At 36.9% G+C, this 17,133-nt stretch overlaps 1 protein-coding gene across 1 annotated transcript in view; it reads left to right on the top strand.

Annotated features, from left to right (window-relative positions):
* The window catches only part of LOC142599162 (E3 ubiquitin-protein ligase UHRF2-like), a 135,262-nt gene that overhangs the window by 71,042 nt on the left and 47,087 nt on the right, over window positions 1–17,133 (top strand). Inside the window, 3 exon segments of the mRNA XM_075738924.1 lie at window positions 635–853; window positions 11,099–11,208; window positions 16,104–16,290. Coding sequence (XP_075595039.1) covers window positions 635–853; window positions 11,099–11,208; window positions 16,104–16,290 — 516 coding nt within the window.

Raw genomic sequence — 17,133 nt, forward strand, 5'->3', positions numbered from 1 at the left:
TCTTGGAGCCGGCTGGCATTGGCTCTGTCAGACACAGGGGAAGCTTCTAGCAGCTTCTCACAGAAGCCACCCCTGTAGCCCCCCCGCTACCAAAACCTTGCCACGCAAAACCAACACATACATGCTGGTTTTTTAGGATTGATTGTCTTTTTTTAGTGAGCTCACATTGTCTTAGCTATGTTGTTACTGAAATTGGTGAAAATGTAAGAAATGTATGAAAGCCAAGATAAACTAGAATTGAGCCGTTTTGATGATTCAAGATTTAATCCTTGTTGCTTTTTCACTGTTGGCTTAATTGGGTCCTTTGATTTTACTGAGATCAAATTTGATTTGTGTCTGTGTGGAACCTTGAACTTACTTATAAAAAGGAATCATCAAATGCTCATGGATTTTTTTTTTCCTTTGGATTGCTGGATGATTTTACCGCTATGAGATTAGTCAAGTTACTAGTCTGCATTTAGACTAATATAAGATTTAGAAAAGACATACTAGATCAGATTTTTAAACAGCGTTAAGCATCAGCACTCCCAGAAGTTATTTTTAAAATTGTGCTTCTGAAAAACATTGTCTTTAAATTACTTCTTACTACTTTGGGAGTACTAATTGTCACTTCTGTTCGGTTTTGCCTTTCAAGGTATCCAGAGAATGGCATAGTAGAGATGGACACCAAAAATCTTCGACCACGAGCAAGAACCATTCTGAAGTGGAGTGAACTAAAAGTGGGTGACGTGGTGATGGTTAACTACAATGTTGAGGCTCCAGAAGAAAGAGGATTCTGGTTTGATGCAGAAATTACCTCTCTGAGAGAAATTTCAAGGACTAACAAAGAGGTTCATGCTAAAATTCTGCTGGGGTAAGATTTCTTTGGCTAATATAGAAAGTCTATTTGCATTCTTAAACATCACTAGGTTAACATTGACATACTGTATTTCTGCAGCTGAGCCAGGTCTGGGGTTCATGTGTGAAGGAAATTCTTTTAGAACCTTTGATATGTGCCTTAATTTCCCTAGTGGAATCTGTCATTTCTGAATAGACCATGATGAACATGCTGAGATGATACTCACCTGATCAGACTGTCCTCTTTTATTGTTGAGTCATGGAAGCACTATCTGTACTTGTTAACCAATCATCACATTCCACATCTGCTTCCCCCTCTATGCCGGTTCTATCCTTGGTGTGCATGGGACCCAGAAATACCATATAAGGCAATACTAGCCCCCCATTTCCACCCTTGCTTACGCAACTCAGTGGGGAAAAGGATGGTCATCTTGTCATGGCGGCATAAGGCCAAGATCTATGTCAATGCCTCCCACCTCCCCAAGGGTGTCAGGTGCAGAGGGGAGTTTGGTCATGGAGTGATGAAGGGTTAGAATCAAGGTAGTCATTAAGGTGGTGCTTCGAGAAACCATCACAATAATGTGAGCCAGAAGCCAAGTACAAATATATAATGACTAGAACAAGTAAGAAACCGCTCAAGGTAAGTATAAAAACTAGGGGAATGAAGTGGGACATCCCCATAGCTGTGGCAGACTATCCTACCAACTATATTTATCAATTTTTGAACACATTCCAGGATTTGTTTGATCTCTGTGGATGTCCTGGTTCTGGCAAGGAAAGAGTTAATTTCACGAGGAGCCAGGACAGGTGAGCCAAGCTGGCCGGGGGCTATTCCATACCATGTGATGTCATGCTCACCATAAAAGGGAGCCAGTCGGGCAGGGGCGGGTTCGGGACGGGCTGAGCGTCGGTCAGTTGGTCATCAGATCGGTAAATCGGTAAATTGTTCTCTGTTATCACCCATTGTGAATATCTGTTATCAGCACTGTTGTTGATTGTTTCCCTCTCCCTTGCTGTCCCAGTAAACTGCCCTTATCCCAACCCTCAAGGCTTTGCCGTTGTTTTTCCGTTCTCCTCCCCATCCCGCCAGGGGAGGGGTGAGGGAGCAGCGCGTGGTGCTCAGCTGCCGGCTGGGGCTAAACCATGTCAGTCTTTTTTGGCGCCCAACGTGGGGCATGAGAAAATCGAGATAAGGATAGTAATTGGAAGAGGTAACGGGCAATACATGGACTGAACGTAGCTTGAGAGTGAAATAGTGGTGAAGGGACGAGAGGTGGATTCTGTGTGTATTGTCCACTCTTGTTTGGTGTTGTGATAGTGTTGTTTTGATTTTGGTGTGGGGAATTCTTTTTTCCTTCTTAAATATGTTATCACAGAGGCGCTGATTGGCTTGGCCTTGGCCAGCGGCGGGTCCGTCTTGGGGCTGGCTGGCATTGGCTCTATCAGACACAGGGGAAGCCTCTAGCAGCTTCTCACAGAAGCCACCCTTGTAGACCCCTCCGCTACTAAAACCTTGCCACACAAACCCAACACATTCCACCTCTCGCCTCTGTGAATCACATATTTAAGAATTATCATTAAAATATACATTCAACACAAAAACTTCACACACACTAATCACATCAACAAGGAAAAAGAAAAAAGAATTCCCCACACCCCACACAACAGAGAACAATTTTCGATTTACCGATCCGACGACCGACTGGACGGACCGACTGGACGCTCAGCCGTCCCTGAGCCACGCCGAACCCGCCCCTGCCCGACTAGCCCCCTTTTATGGTGAGCATGATGTCACATGGTATGGAATAGCCCCCAGCCAGCTTGGCTCACCTGTCCTGGCTCCTCGTGAAATTAACTCTTTCCTTGCCAGAACCAGGACAGTGGTATCATGGTGGACAGCTATTAAAGCTTGTTGTGCCTGCTCCTTTGCCTGTTTCAATAGTCAATGTAAGTCTTCGTGTGGCAAAACCCATTCAATCAGAGGTAAATTTGTACCGATAGGGGTAGGGGTGATCTGGTGGTAGAGGGTATAGTTAGTTGACAGTACTTGATAAGTGATAATAACAGGTACATAGATTAACTAACATAAAGTATGGTTATATATAGAATCAATATATACAGAAGGACATGAAGATCATAAAGATACACAGCTGTTCCAGACATAGATGAGTATTGTCCCAGTTCACTGGGGTCTATTGAGAAATGACAGACTCTGCTAGGGGAATTAAGGCACATATCAAAGGTTCTAAAGATATTTCCTTCACACACAAACCCCAGACCTGGCTCAGGGATGCAAGCTTCAATGTCAACCGATTGCCATCTGTTGTGGTTTAACCCATCTGGCAGCTAAAACAACCACACAGCTGTTCATTCACTCCCCCCCTCCCAGTGGGATGGGGGAGAGAATTGAAAATGAAAAAAAAGTAAAACTCATGGGTTGAGATAAAAGCAGTTTAATAGGACGGAATAGGAACATGATAATAATAATAATAATAGCAACAACAACAATAATAATAATGATAAAAGAATATACAAAACAATTTCTCACCACCCAAAGCTGGTGCTCAGCTAGTACCCAAGCTGCCCTGCCTCCTGACCCCACCCCCAGTTATATACAGAACATGACGTCATACGGTATGGAATATCCCTTTGGCCAGTTTGGGTCAGCTGTCCTGGCTGTGTCCCCTCCCAGCTTCTTGGGCACCCCTCGCCTTCTCGTTGACAGGCCAGTATGAGAAGCTGAAAAATCCTTGACTGCTTGGCAACAACTAAAAACATCAGTTTATTATCAACATTATTCTCATCCTAAATCCAAACTACAGCACTATACCAGCTACTAGGAAGAAAATTAACACTATCCCAGCAAAAAACAGGACACCATCCTTTCGTTCCTTGCCAAGCTTATTGTCGATGATCCACGGGATAGATCATGGATCTGGCAATATTAAAACAGTTGATTTCATGAGCCAGATTTTCCCATTTGTCCTGAAAATTTAGTGAACCAAGAGTTATGGGGAATTGGGATTTCTTCTTCAGAAGTAGCAGGATGTCAAAGGAGGCAATCTACAAGAAAAGAACAAAATGCATCCTGTCTTGGCTACAAGTCAAGTGGCAGGTAGATATTTGAGTTCCTCCTTTCAGAATTCCTTCATAGAAATCTAGTCCTAGTACCCCTGTAATTAGAGATGTGGTGATGGTGTTGGTAGGGGGAATACATGCTTGCACTGTAGTCCCTATGAGAGCTTGTGAAGGTGGTGAAAGGAGGGGCTTCTGTTATAGGTGAGACTTAGGGATCATCGGTAGCTGCAAAATAGGGAAAGGAGAGAGGAGTGAGAACAAAATGGTTGGGACCTCAAGGTCAGACTCTGTTGATTATAGCAGAGATACCAAAACCCCAGCCCTGAATGGTAATGGATTGTGCACATCCTTCAGGAAAGGAACATTGTAAAGGGCATCGTGAAGACTAAGATGTGAAATCTTAAGTGTAAAGGGGCGATCCCCAGGGAGTTCATAAATATCAGGAAGGGCAAGGAAAGTGGCAAGTAAAGAACAGAACAGAATAGAATAGAATAGAATAGTTCAGTTGGAAGGGACTGACAATGATCATCTCGTCCAACTGTCAGAACAATTCAAGGCTGACTCAAAGTTAAAGCATATTACTAAGGGCATTGGCCAAATGCTTCTTAAACACAGCCACCTCTCTAGGAAGTCTTTTCCAGTGTTTGACCACCTTCTCGGTAAAGAAATACTTCCTAATGTCCAGTCTAAACCTCCTCTGACGCAGCTTTGAACCATTCCCACACGTATCACTGGATACCAGGGAGAAGACATGAGCACCTCCCTCTCCACTTCCCCTCCTCAGGAAGCTGTAGAGAGCAACGAGGTTGGCCCTCAGTCTTTTCTCCACACTAGACAAACCCAGAGTCCTTAGCCGCTCCTCATAGGACATTCCTTCCAGCCTTTTCACCAACTTTGTTGCCCTCCTCTGGATGCATTCAAGGACCTTAACATCCTGCACCATTGCTAAATACAGTGGGATAATCACCTCTTTTGACCAGCTGGTTATACTATGTTTGATGCACCCCATGATATGGTTTGCCCTCTTGGCTGCCAGGGCACACTGTTGACTCATATTGAGCCTGCTGTCAACCAGCACCCCCAGAACCATTTCTGCAGGGTTGCTCTCCAGCCACTCCTCTCCCAATCTATACTTGTGCCCAGCATTACTCCATCCCAAGTGCAGAATATAGCATTTGTTCTTGTTAAATTTCATGCCATTAATCATTGCCCAATGATCCAATCTATCTAGATCCCTCTGCAAGACATCTTGTCCCTCAGAGAGTCAACAGCACCTCCCAGTTTATTATCATCAGCAAACTTGCTAATGGTGCATTCAACTCCTGCATCCAGACAATTGATAAAAATATTGGGGGGAAAAAAAAAAGCATGCTCCCATTCCCAATATGAGGCTTGCACACCTTGCCACCCCTTGCTACCAAAATGAGGACTGCCTTTTCAGGAATGCCCAGGGCCAAATAGACTTTCCATGCTTCAAAGTGCTTTGGATCAGGGCCCTTTTGCACTGGCTTAGGGGGATTTTTAACACAGACACAAGGGGGTTTGGTGGTAACTATAGCTACATCTTCAGGGAGATGGGAAGATAACAGAACAGACATAACAGAAACTAACTCTTCTAATACCTGGGTGCTGCACCTGTAAAGTGCCTATTGAGAATAAATGGGCTCTGAGTGGATCAGGACCCTTTTTTGACTAGTGGGTGTCACTGGGCCTCAGTGGGGCTTCTCCATAGGTCTTTCTTTACCATAGGGGCTACATCTAAAGTGCAATTGATAACCAACCTATCTATGTGGAGTAGGAAAAAGAGAAGGTCTTGACCCTGTATAAGCACTGCTTAGCAGTAGCCAAAACACCGGTGTGTTATCAACGCTGTTTTAGTCACAGATCCAAAGCACACAACCATGTGGGCTGCTATGAAGAAAATTAACTCCATTCCAGCCAGACCCAGTGCACCTGTTTAGTTTTAGGAACTTGGGTATAGTTCTTCATAAATTCAGTAGTGTTTTGCAGAAATCCACATGACAACATTAAATAGGCTGTGACATTGCTTATTTTCCTCATCTTAAAGAATGCAGTCTTTACAGTTTCCTTGAAGAATTCACTGTTAGACTTCTCTCTTGCTAGCTTTCTTTGTTCCTTTGACACAGAGGCCTTTTCTTACAGTATCATATTCACAAAGGAACTGAAGGTAGTTGGATTCAGTCTGTTGTCTCCAAATATGTAGGAAGATGGAGACACAGGGATGCATGTGTTACCAAGAGTGAAATTGATGTTACAGTATAACTTGAAGTGAACATTTCTTTTTAGCTAAGAAAAAGTTTGCTTTAGTGGTGGCACCTCCTAACTTTCACCACAACAAACAGTATGGTAATTCTAAAAATATTTTCCTTAAAATTATTTTAACCATTCAGATTTTAGAATGCTTTTTATTGTAAGAATGGAGGAATGTTTAATTTTTATGAACATTTCTAATGTAGGACATGGTTGATTGCGAGAGAATGGCAGAATATTTTTATGACCAATTTAATATTTTGCTTATGTACATGAAATAGTTGCATTTTTTAAATGTGAAAGATGTTGAGTTGGTAGCTTTTGCAAGCATATGCAAATCTGCTTTGAATATTGCTTTTAAATTTAGATTAACAGGAGTGATTTAGATGAAATATTTCAGTGTATTATGTCTTCCTGTGATTCAAAATGTAGAGGAGGCATACGAATTCATTTTGGAGACAACTGTCATTTAAGAAAAAACACCCTCAAATCTAAAACAAGACAATGAATAGGAAGTTTGAATTATTAACCACAAACTTAGCAAGGGACAAGTATATTTTAAAAGAAAAAACAATCCAGAGATCACAAGATCATAGGATAGTTCAGGTTGGAAGGAGCCTCAAGAGGTCTCTAGTCCAACTTCCTTCTCAAAGCAGGGTCAGCTATGATGTCAGACCAGGTTGTTCAGGGCTTTATTCAGTCTGGTCTTGAAAACCTCCAAGAATGGAGATTGCACAACCTCTCTGGATGCCTTCTCCACTGTTTGACTGTCCTTATGGTTTTTCCATGATATTTATTGTAATGGATTTAATATGCATATGACATTTGGTGAACTGCAGAAATGGACTTCATGACCTTCTGCAAAACAAAACTGTCCAGAGGTTGATTTATATGGACCTCAGGTATGAACCTCTGATTATTTATAATGTTTTTAAAACTGCTCTTTGGGGTGGGGTTTTTTTGTGGCAAAGGTTCTTTTGGTGTCCCCCCCCCGCCCATTAAATGCTTTATATTGGCAAAACCAGTTAGATATTTCAGGTGGTGTCTACATTATCTAATAAAACCTCTTTATTTCAGTTAGAAATTTTATGGGTGAATTTGTAATTTTTTTTTAAACCTAAGTAGCCTGATAGTCATCTTTAAATTTTGAAGATGGTAAGTATATATGACTCCCCATAGTATTCTTATTTCACTACCCTCTGGAATAAATTTGAAAAAGCCACAATAGAGAAATACTGTATTCCAGGACAGTGAATTTATTTGGCCAAATGAAGTCAATTTTCTAAGTAGAATCTTATTTATTTCAATGAGTATTCTGCCTGACTAAGTGTTCAGGCTTCATTGATGTGTTAATAGCTTATACATGTGGCCAATCAACTATGACAGTATGCAGAAAGCAAATTTTTCTGAGCCCTGATGTTTCTTATGATTCATCCAGGTATAATTCTGAGTCACCTGAGTTACCCTAATCATTCATCTCAATTAATGGTAAAAATATAAGATAAACTTCCTGGAATTGATAAACTTGTGTAAAGAATATACTTCAATATGAATTACTTAATTTCAGGTATTTGGGTTTGTAAAATCAATCCTTTAGTGTTAGTGTTAGTTATTAATTCTTTTCAATAAAAACTGTAATTTATCATGAGAGACTTACTTTTAGGTGATTAATTATTTGTTAACTACTTAAGAAAAAAACTTAGCAGGCAGTAAAGGGAAGCAGAACACTTGCAGTTGTTCCATTCACTGACACTTTCTCTCTTCAATATTATGTTTAAGAGGGCTTGAACATTCAAAATAATACAACTTTTTATGGATCTTTATTGCTTTTGACAAAGATGTCACTGAGTTGCTGGCACAATGACAGGAAATAACAAGGGCATGTATGTTTACACTGTATATAGTGATGGTGTAGAGTCAATAAAACTTGTGATGAGGAAAATATATTTTTTACGTGCATATTTGTTATGTGGGATTCCTTTACTCATTTCTCAGTCAAATCCTAGTGGAAAAGTCTTGAAAAATTTGTCATCATTATTTCATTTTTTGGGAAACCAAGAAAAATTAGAGAACATTATCAAAGAGAAGATCAAAACTGAACAAAGATCCCCCCCCAAAAATCATTGCAACAGTAGATCTAACCATATATTAATGATTCTCATTTGTCCTGTATCATCTGCACTGCAATTAAAAGTTGTCATTGTAGTGTTTCTAAAGCCTATCCAAACCAGACTTAATGCAGCTTAAATACAAATATCAGCAAAGTTGTGATGCTATAAGCACAGATCAAGTCTGCCCAAGACTTTAGGACTCTTATGACTCTGATCATACTTCATTGTTTTCAGTTCAGAGTGATCATTCCTGTTTCTCTGATACACTGGAGACCTTGCCAACTCAGTTTACAGTATCTCTGAAATTCATCTATTCTTCCTTTCTTTGGGAAGTATTTCTTTCATGGTGAAAGCAATTATTAGTAATTCGTATTATTATTTTTCTCTCTGAACTTTCAAGGAAGCATATATGTGCCTGTTGGTAAAGGGTCACTGTGAGACAAACCTCATATTTTATCCAGACTTCAGTAGCTGGCTGACAATGAGACTCCCAATACCAAAAAAGTTCAAATGCTGCTTTTTCTTTTTTGTTTGCAGACTTCAAGGTTGATGAACTCTCACTTTTTCTTCCCTCAGTTAATATATTAAGGTGTTGAAGGTTTGAATTTAGCAAGGGCCTCTCTCAATACCATGAGTTGTATTATTTAAATCTTTGGATTAATTCAAGGCTAACTAAAATCAATTCACTACAGATTCATTATACATCTTTCTCCAAGCAAATATATTATGAATTTGAGAAATTCATTAGAGTAGCAATAATGGAAGGTAGTAGTAAGGATCTTGAAATATGTCATAGTTTTATACTTTAATAATCTGTTAGTTCTACAGATTATGTTGGGCTTTCTGCTCTTAATCAGTGCTTTTCTAGGCATTTTTGCATTTTGTAGATTGCTGTCTTTTTATTGTGTTTTTACATTTAACCTGATTTTGAGCCTATCATCTTCCTCATTTAGACACAACTGCTTTTTGTAGGATGCTTTATTGCTTCTTGTAATTTCAATTTCCCTGCTGTTTAGCCTTGCTTGGATTCCTTTTACTCACTCTTGATATTTTGATAGGTGGTATACATGTGTTCTCAGTGTCCAGTATGTTGTCTAAGTAGTCTTCACACTGCCTGTACAGATTTTACTCTTAATTATTTTTTGAGGAAGCTTTTGTATTTCTATTTAATTTTCCTTTTTGAAATTGAACATAACTTGGCTTTTCTTGCTCTTGCAAAGATACTGAATTTAAGTACATCATTACAGAGCAAGGGAATAATGCAGTGAACCAGGTCTTGCACAGTGGACCAATTCACTCAGGACCAAGTCAAGAGTACTTCAGCTTTTGTGGATTCCTGGCTAGCTGCTCCAAGGAACCATCATTGACAGTGTCTAAAAATTTAATCTTGACATCAGTTCTAGTACCTGATCTAGTACTGTTATGTTTCCTTTCTTAGTATATCTGATGGCCTTCAACATCTCATAGTTGCTATTATCATGTTGTTTGGGTGCACAATAATGCAGTCCTAATGCTATATTTTTTTCTATTTAGACCTGGATTTTCAGTTTCTATAGATTCTCTTACTGATGTTTATATATATTCATGTGGTATAATTCCATATCTAAGATAATATCTTTTTTTCATCTAACACATTGGTACTTGCTGCTTGAGCTTTGAAGACACGTTTTTGTTGAGATGCAGAATGTTACTTCTGGTTCATTTCTCAAAATAGCACATAGTGGCATGTGGTCTAACAATCTGCTGAAACATTCTTGACCAGCTCTATTAAAGTTCCATTGTCAAATAAAACTGTCTATAGAGTTCTTGCACACACATGTAGCTTATTTCCCTATAGGTAACAAAGCTTCTTAAAGGAAATCCTTGATTGATGTGATTTAGAGCCACTCATCACTGTGATTATCCTCTGTCCCAATGTCCTAGTTGAGATACAGTAGCTAAATTCAGCATCTAAGTAATCATAAACATCAAGATTGGAAGGGACTGAATGAGTTCCTCTTAGACCATGCTTTAAGATACACTGTACCTGTTGTTATTTCTGAAAGGCATTTGTCTAACCTGTTACTAAAGACATCCTTTTCTTGTCCCCTCTTTCTTCTTTCCCTTCTCTCCTCCAGCCAAAAATTCCATTGTACTTGCTACTAGGGAAAGTCTCATTTGTAGCTGCAATGCCTGATTTATGCTGAAATTGTCAATACAGTTTATTTCTCAACAAAATTTTATGTTACTAGTTTAATACAGTATGCTCCAGAATTTAAATAGATGCTTACTAATAGCCAACAATTCGTTGAATTTGTGTCTATTTTGACTTTTCCATATAGATCTGCCTAAAGTTTAAGATATATCTATATTTCTATATTTTGCATTATACACACAAACACACGTGCATGCATACAAATATGCACGTATACATATATACTTTCAATTCAATATACTTTCAGTTCAGTTTCCTATTATTTAGAAGGAAAATGAGGCATAACTGTGTTTCAGTTGAAGATAAAATCACTGTTGTGGTGTGTATTATATTAGAAGTATTCTTAGAAGAATCAAGCTGGATAATTAAACATTGTGTTGGGATGTTCTTCATCTGTGCCACTAACTAGACTGTACGTTGTGTTTTGATTTTGTTACATGGTGGAGCACTGCATTGAATTTTGTTTGTGAAGTCAATAAAAACTATTTTGTCATTTATAAAACAGATGCCAGTCAACTATATTTCTTTGCTTAGAGTTTGCCAATTATAGAGGCTAAGATTGAGAAACAGAGTTCAATATGTACTTTATTATACTTTTATTTTTCAGAGGCCCAGAAGACGCAATACATGACTGCAGAATCCTTTTTATAGAGGAAATGTACAAGATTGAAAAGCCAGGAGCTTATCCACTGACATTTGGAGATGGAGATTTCAAAAGTATGCTTTTTTATTGTATGATTAAGACTGTTAGTTAAATAATTGAATGGTATTAAAAAATTAAGGGATCAGAGCACAGAATTAATTTAATTAAGGTTTCTTTTGTGTGTAATAAAAGAATTGTTATTACACAGATTTTTGGTTTGAAAAGTTTTTACTATAATGTAACTATTACATGGCATATTGAGAATAAATTTTTGATGTAATATATCAACACGTTAGTGCTATGAATATAATCTCATAAGCAGGTAAATGGCTGATACTTTAGATGACCTGTATGGAGTGAGTTCATAGTCTGAGATATGTTCCTAGGCAGGTATCCAAATCACAAAACTTACTATCATAACTGACATCTCATTTCAGTTCTTAACAGATGCAAAAGACTGAAAGAATCAATACTGCTGTCTTTAACCCTGACATTATCTAAGAATGAAAAATCATTAGCTGTGTAGATCAAGCTTGCTAGAACTATGAAAAAAACCCCAGATATATTTGATTTTAGATTATTATTTGACCACTTATGTCCTTCTGAAAACTAAATACACTGTGTCTCCTCCCACAAAGGTCAGTTATCTAAAAAGCAGTTTAAAAATACGTGAAAGTTAAAAAACAGGAGCTATAAGTCAGTGTTTATAATGGGAACACTGAGAGGTTGATCTGTGGCATTATTGATATGTATTACTGAATTTTAAAAGCAAATTTATCGCAGTTTAGTTTTCATTTATAATCTAAGACTAATATTTGTGTCATTGTATGTAGGTGTCATTAATATACAAGACTTTATTTGCAGTGTACTGTTAAAGAAATGATGTCATTAAAAATCAGTGTTTTTTAAAAAAGCAAATTCCATTTGCAAATGTATTTATAAAAGTAGAAATGTAATTTTCAATAAATGAAGGCATTTAAAGCAATTTTTTCATTGTTTATTATTTATTTTTCTCAGATTAGTCAATGAAAACGAACCATCCATTCCACTTATGTTCTCTTAGTCACTTTAAGGGTGATTCTCAACATTTTAAAATAATATTTTTGTGATATCATGACAGTTTGAGAAATTTTTAAATTTACAGATAGTGTAAAACCAAGTTATATCTGCTTTCCATTTATGTACCTAATTTTTATATATATATATATAGTGAGTATATTTCTAGTTTATAAAACTGATTTTAGAGGGTATGTAAATTTGTCATGCTTTATTTAATTACATACACCCCTACAGTGCAGTGGAATTAAGTTTAAAGTTCTGTTTTATGTAAATGATTATTTTATCACTAACTTTAGGTCATGGATTAGGATTCAGGCCTTATTTATTTTATATTCTATATTTTCTTGTACTGGCTCCCTGTTTTGCTGTATAAGAATCAAGTTTTCAGTTCCTACTCATTTTCAGTTACTACTGTCATGTCTTATTTCTTTATTTGTAACCTGTTCTCAAACCTCTCACATAATTGCTGTCTTTGTATAAATCTGCACCTACATGGTTTTTATGCAATTCTTGATCCTCTTTTCATTTTTTTCAATATTATTTTTTACAAATCGTCATAATTAAGTGTAACGCAACAATATTAACTTACATTTTAACCTCAAAGATTTAATTGTTAATTTACTGCTGGCTATGTAACATTATTCCTCTGTCTTCATCTACTTTTTTTCCCCCAAAGTTCAACTTCCTTACCACACTGTTTACTTCATTTTCTCCTGCTGTTATTCTGATCTTTTTTTTGTAAGCTGTCCTGAATTTGTTCTGTGAAGCACAGTGTGCTATAGTTTTCTTATTGCTTATGGCTCAACTTATTTCTTTATTGCTCCTCTGTATTTGCCTCCTTAGTCCTACTCTAAATTTAAGAATTAGCCATCTAAATACATACAGCTCACTTTTTGTTTATTTGTATGCTAAGAAAAACAGTAGACTGGTATTTTAATAACAGTAGCTAGAATTCAAACTGAATGAATTGGCCTGAAATGCTCTATGAGTTTGTTATGGAGCAGGGTCAGAGAATGTGCTGAAATCAAGAGCTCTAGAACATATTTTAGATATTTTTATACAAAACAGAAATGGTCATCAACATGTTAATTTAATTTTCATCCTGATCTATGTTTGTACTACAAACATTAGATAAGTTTTTTCCTACAAAAGAAGGCAATATGAAAGAACCTATGCAACTAAATTTTAAAGTGGTGGTAGGGGTGAACAGGCTCATCTCTATCCAAACAACAATGCAAATAAAATCAATGTAATTTGAGTTATTAAACTAGTTTAAAATAGAAATGGGAAAAGGATGTTTTCTGCCCCAGTCCTTCCCCTTCCTCTCACAGAATTTGCTTTGAGGTTCCTCTGTTAGAGGACATGAGGAAACTCTTGCAAATTGATTTTTATCAGTAATAAAAATGGCTATATATTTCATTTTTCTCATCTATCTTAAACTTTTTATTGTATCCTTTTACCTTTGTCCTAAAGTAATAGTAACAGGAGCCAAATGTTATCTGGTAGACCTCAAGATATATCACTTCTTTTAGAAGTAAGAAAAGGCTATTCTTAATTTACAACATTTCTGACAGAGCTACTTGGCAGCATCAGAAAACAGTTCTGTTTATCCAAGTAAATGTTATAATTAAATATTGCTGTAGTTCCAGAGAACCAGAAGATCAAGTTGTAAACTTCATAGGATGGCTGAAGAAAATGCAATATGGGGAAAAGAGAAGCTAATTTAAACTTTGACTCATACTACTCATTTGTCCATTATTATCAAAGTTGTCTTGGTTCTCTAGCTCAGTGGACACCAAAGTGGGGTGCATGCACCTCAGGGGGTGTGCAAGACAATCCATTGGGGTGCAGGAAGAAAATAATTTTTGTCCTGTTAAAAAATAAAATAAAATAAAATAAAATAAAATAAAATAAAATAAAATAAAATTTAAAATACTGTTTATTTCATCTTTATCTCATCTTTTAAAAATTTCTTTCTTGTGTATGTTTTATAATTTACATAATATACTAGTAGAGTAGTACATGTATATAATTTATGAATAAATATACATATATTGAGGGTGCGTGCTCAAAAGTTTTTTACTGATGGAGTGCGCAAGCAAAAAAATTTGGAGACTGCTGCTCTAGCTTCCTGTTTCCAACCCAAATTCTCAAACAATCATTCCAGTTCCTCCTTGTCCTCTGATTCAAGGCCCATTTCTTCACTGAAGTAAGTAAGTAAAATGTCCCTTCAACTATCTGGAAATGCTCTGGTCATCACATTACTTAGTTGTTATTATTATGTCCTGTATCACATCATCATAGTTTAGTTTGTCAGATTCACTTCCATAGTCTTTCCTGGTGGTTTTCACACAGAAATACTCACTCCAAAATTGTTTTCCTTTAATGCTATAGTTCTTTGAGCTGTAGTCAAGTGCTCTTAAGTCTTCTCTTCCTTCTAAACTTATACTTGTTTCAGACACTTTCTGTAATAGTTAATTCTGCTACATGTATTCAATTTACCTACTCTCTCCTTTGCATCTAATATAAGACTATTAAATGTTCTTTTTCTGTAAAGGCATTTCTTACCTTAGCTGAGGAACTAGTACCTATGCTGTTACTACATGAAGGATATGTTGGTCCGAATTCCCAAATGAGCAGAAACAGAAGGGTAGCATTAATTCAATTTCTGTAAAAAGAAACTGTATGAAAATTTGTGATCTGGGATCATCTGTCATCCTTGATTAATAATTCTTATATCCATCTGGATATTAATTTTTTAGAGGGATGGAGTTTTTCTGAGTTGCAATTTGCTCTTCATAGGTCTTAAGCTATCCATTTAGAATTTATTAATATCTACATTTAAGAAAACTCCTGTTGAAGAATGCGCCAAGATCTGATCTGTAGGAAGAGTGTACAGGTGGAGTAGTGGTGGTGAGGAATCAGAGAAGCTGCTGATTGGTCACTTTCATTGTTGCTTGTACACATGACAGAAGAAATTCCATTAGTCCAGGGAGTCATAAGCACCATTTTCAAATAGGGACAGTGCTCATATGTGTAAAGAATTGAGTCCTATTGATGTAATAATGCATAAAAGCAGTAATCTAGTCATTTTACAACACTAATGTAGGCTGATCCAAGTGCTTAAGTTTCAGTAAACCAACGTAATTAAATGTATTCTTTCATTTGGCTGTTTAAGAGGAAAAAAAATATTTATTACTAAGAATAAAGATGAAACTTGTCTATTTTTTCAGATTTAAATAAAAATTCTCCTGAATTGGTGAAATTAGAATAAAACTGTATTATTCTTTATTTATCAACCCTGTGCATATTTTTAATTGCAACACTATAAAGGACTGTAATTTCACAGTTCTGTTCAAGTCCTTCTATAGGCAGTCCTGCCAAGGCAACTTGCAGAATATCTTCTCTTTACCTAGTCCATCAAAATGAGTCCATTCACATTAATAAGTGCTAAGTCTTCATAAAATTTGTCAGTTATTATAATGGACTCAGTGCAGTCAAGCTGACAGTGAATTATGTTGCCACTGTTTGAGTGTGTAGAGCTATTTTCTTTCTTTTTTACATCCCACATGCCCCCATCCCCTGATGGCCAGGGTAGCAGAGCAACAGGCTAGGTTCCAACCTAACCTGGAAAATTACAATGACCCTTTCATAAATGTTAGGCTGAAGAACACAAGTTGATATTGACAGTAGCTGCTTAGTCATGTAGTAATACATAAGTGTTATATAGGTATAAACTGTTCCTGTTGGCTTGGTCTTTTTAAACCCAGGCTTCATTGTAATAGCAAAGCTACTACATCTATGGCATGTTCATGTGGGCACATATATATTTATTCTTCTGCCATTATGTTGTATTTATAAATCTGAAATCAGTTTTCTAAGACCTGTGGCTTTTTATCTTTTTTGATAGGAAAGAGTGGCCCTGAATGCAAGCACTGCAGGGCTGACCCAGATAAGGAATGTCGCTTTTGCTCCTGTTACTTGTGTGGTGGAAAACAGGATGCTCACATGCAACTCCTTTGTGATGAATGTAATATGGCTTATCATATATACTGCCTGAACCCTCCCTTAAGCAAGATACCAGAAGATGAGGATTGGTAAATATACAAGGATGATTTACTTATGTATATTCCCATTCTACACAAGGTACCTCTTTGTTATTTGCAACTAGAGGAATTACTGAAGAGCTTTTATATTTCTGGTATGTTTTTCATCCTTGCACTGTATGTAAACATATTTACATTTTATGTTAAGATTCCATTTATAAATATAATTCATAAACTATTGGTATTGAGCATTATTGATCATTACAGAATTTTAGAAATTCAGTTTATGACCTCTGTGACATTAACTGATGTTATTAGACTTAATTAGCACCACCTACAGCGGTGCTTCCCTGACCTTTTGTTTGTTTTATTCAGGCTTTGTTGCTTCTCCTTTATTCCTTTTCTTTCCCCTCAATCTCAGCCCTTGTTGCTGCCTCCTTGCCCTTCCCATATCCTATAGCTGCCTCATTCATTTTTTCTGCTGTGAGAAAACCACTACCTTACTTCTCCCCATTTCCAGTAACTCTAGCACCACCAGCAAGAAAGCCAAACTAGTAGGCCTTGGTGGACTCAGCTAACTTGATTCTGAGCTGACTCCGCATGGAGCCAGCATCAGCCCGTTGAAGCTTATCATCTTGAGCTCTATGCCACATCTCACCTGTATCAGTTATGTGTAACTCATACCATTTGTACTTATAACCTGCTTGTAAAATATATTAAATGCTAATCTTTTATAAGTGATTTATAAATGGAACTTTAGAATTAAGTTTTCCATTATGAATACATCATTAGATGTCTATGGACATGTTTTAAAGAAAAACTTTGAACTGCACTTTGTGATAGATTTTAATGGAACCGCACACTTCAAATAAAATCATGGAATCATAGAATCTT

The sequence above is a fragment of the Balearica regulorum genome, chromosome W (genome assembly GCF_011004875.1).
Source record: "Balearica regulorum gibbericeps isolate bBalReg1 chromosome W, bBalReg1.pri, whole genome shotgun sequence".
NCBI classification, from domain to species: Eukaryota; Metazoa; Chordata; class Aves; order Gruiformes; family Gruidae; genus Balearica; species Balearica regulorum.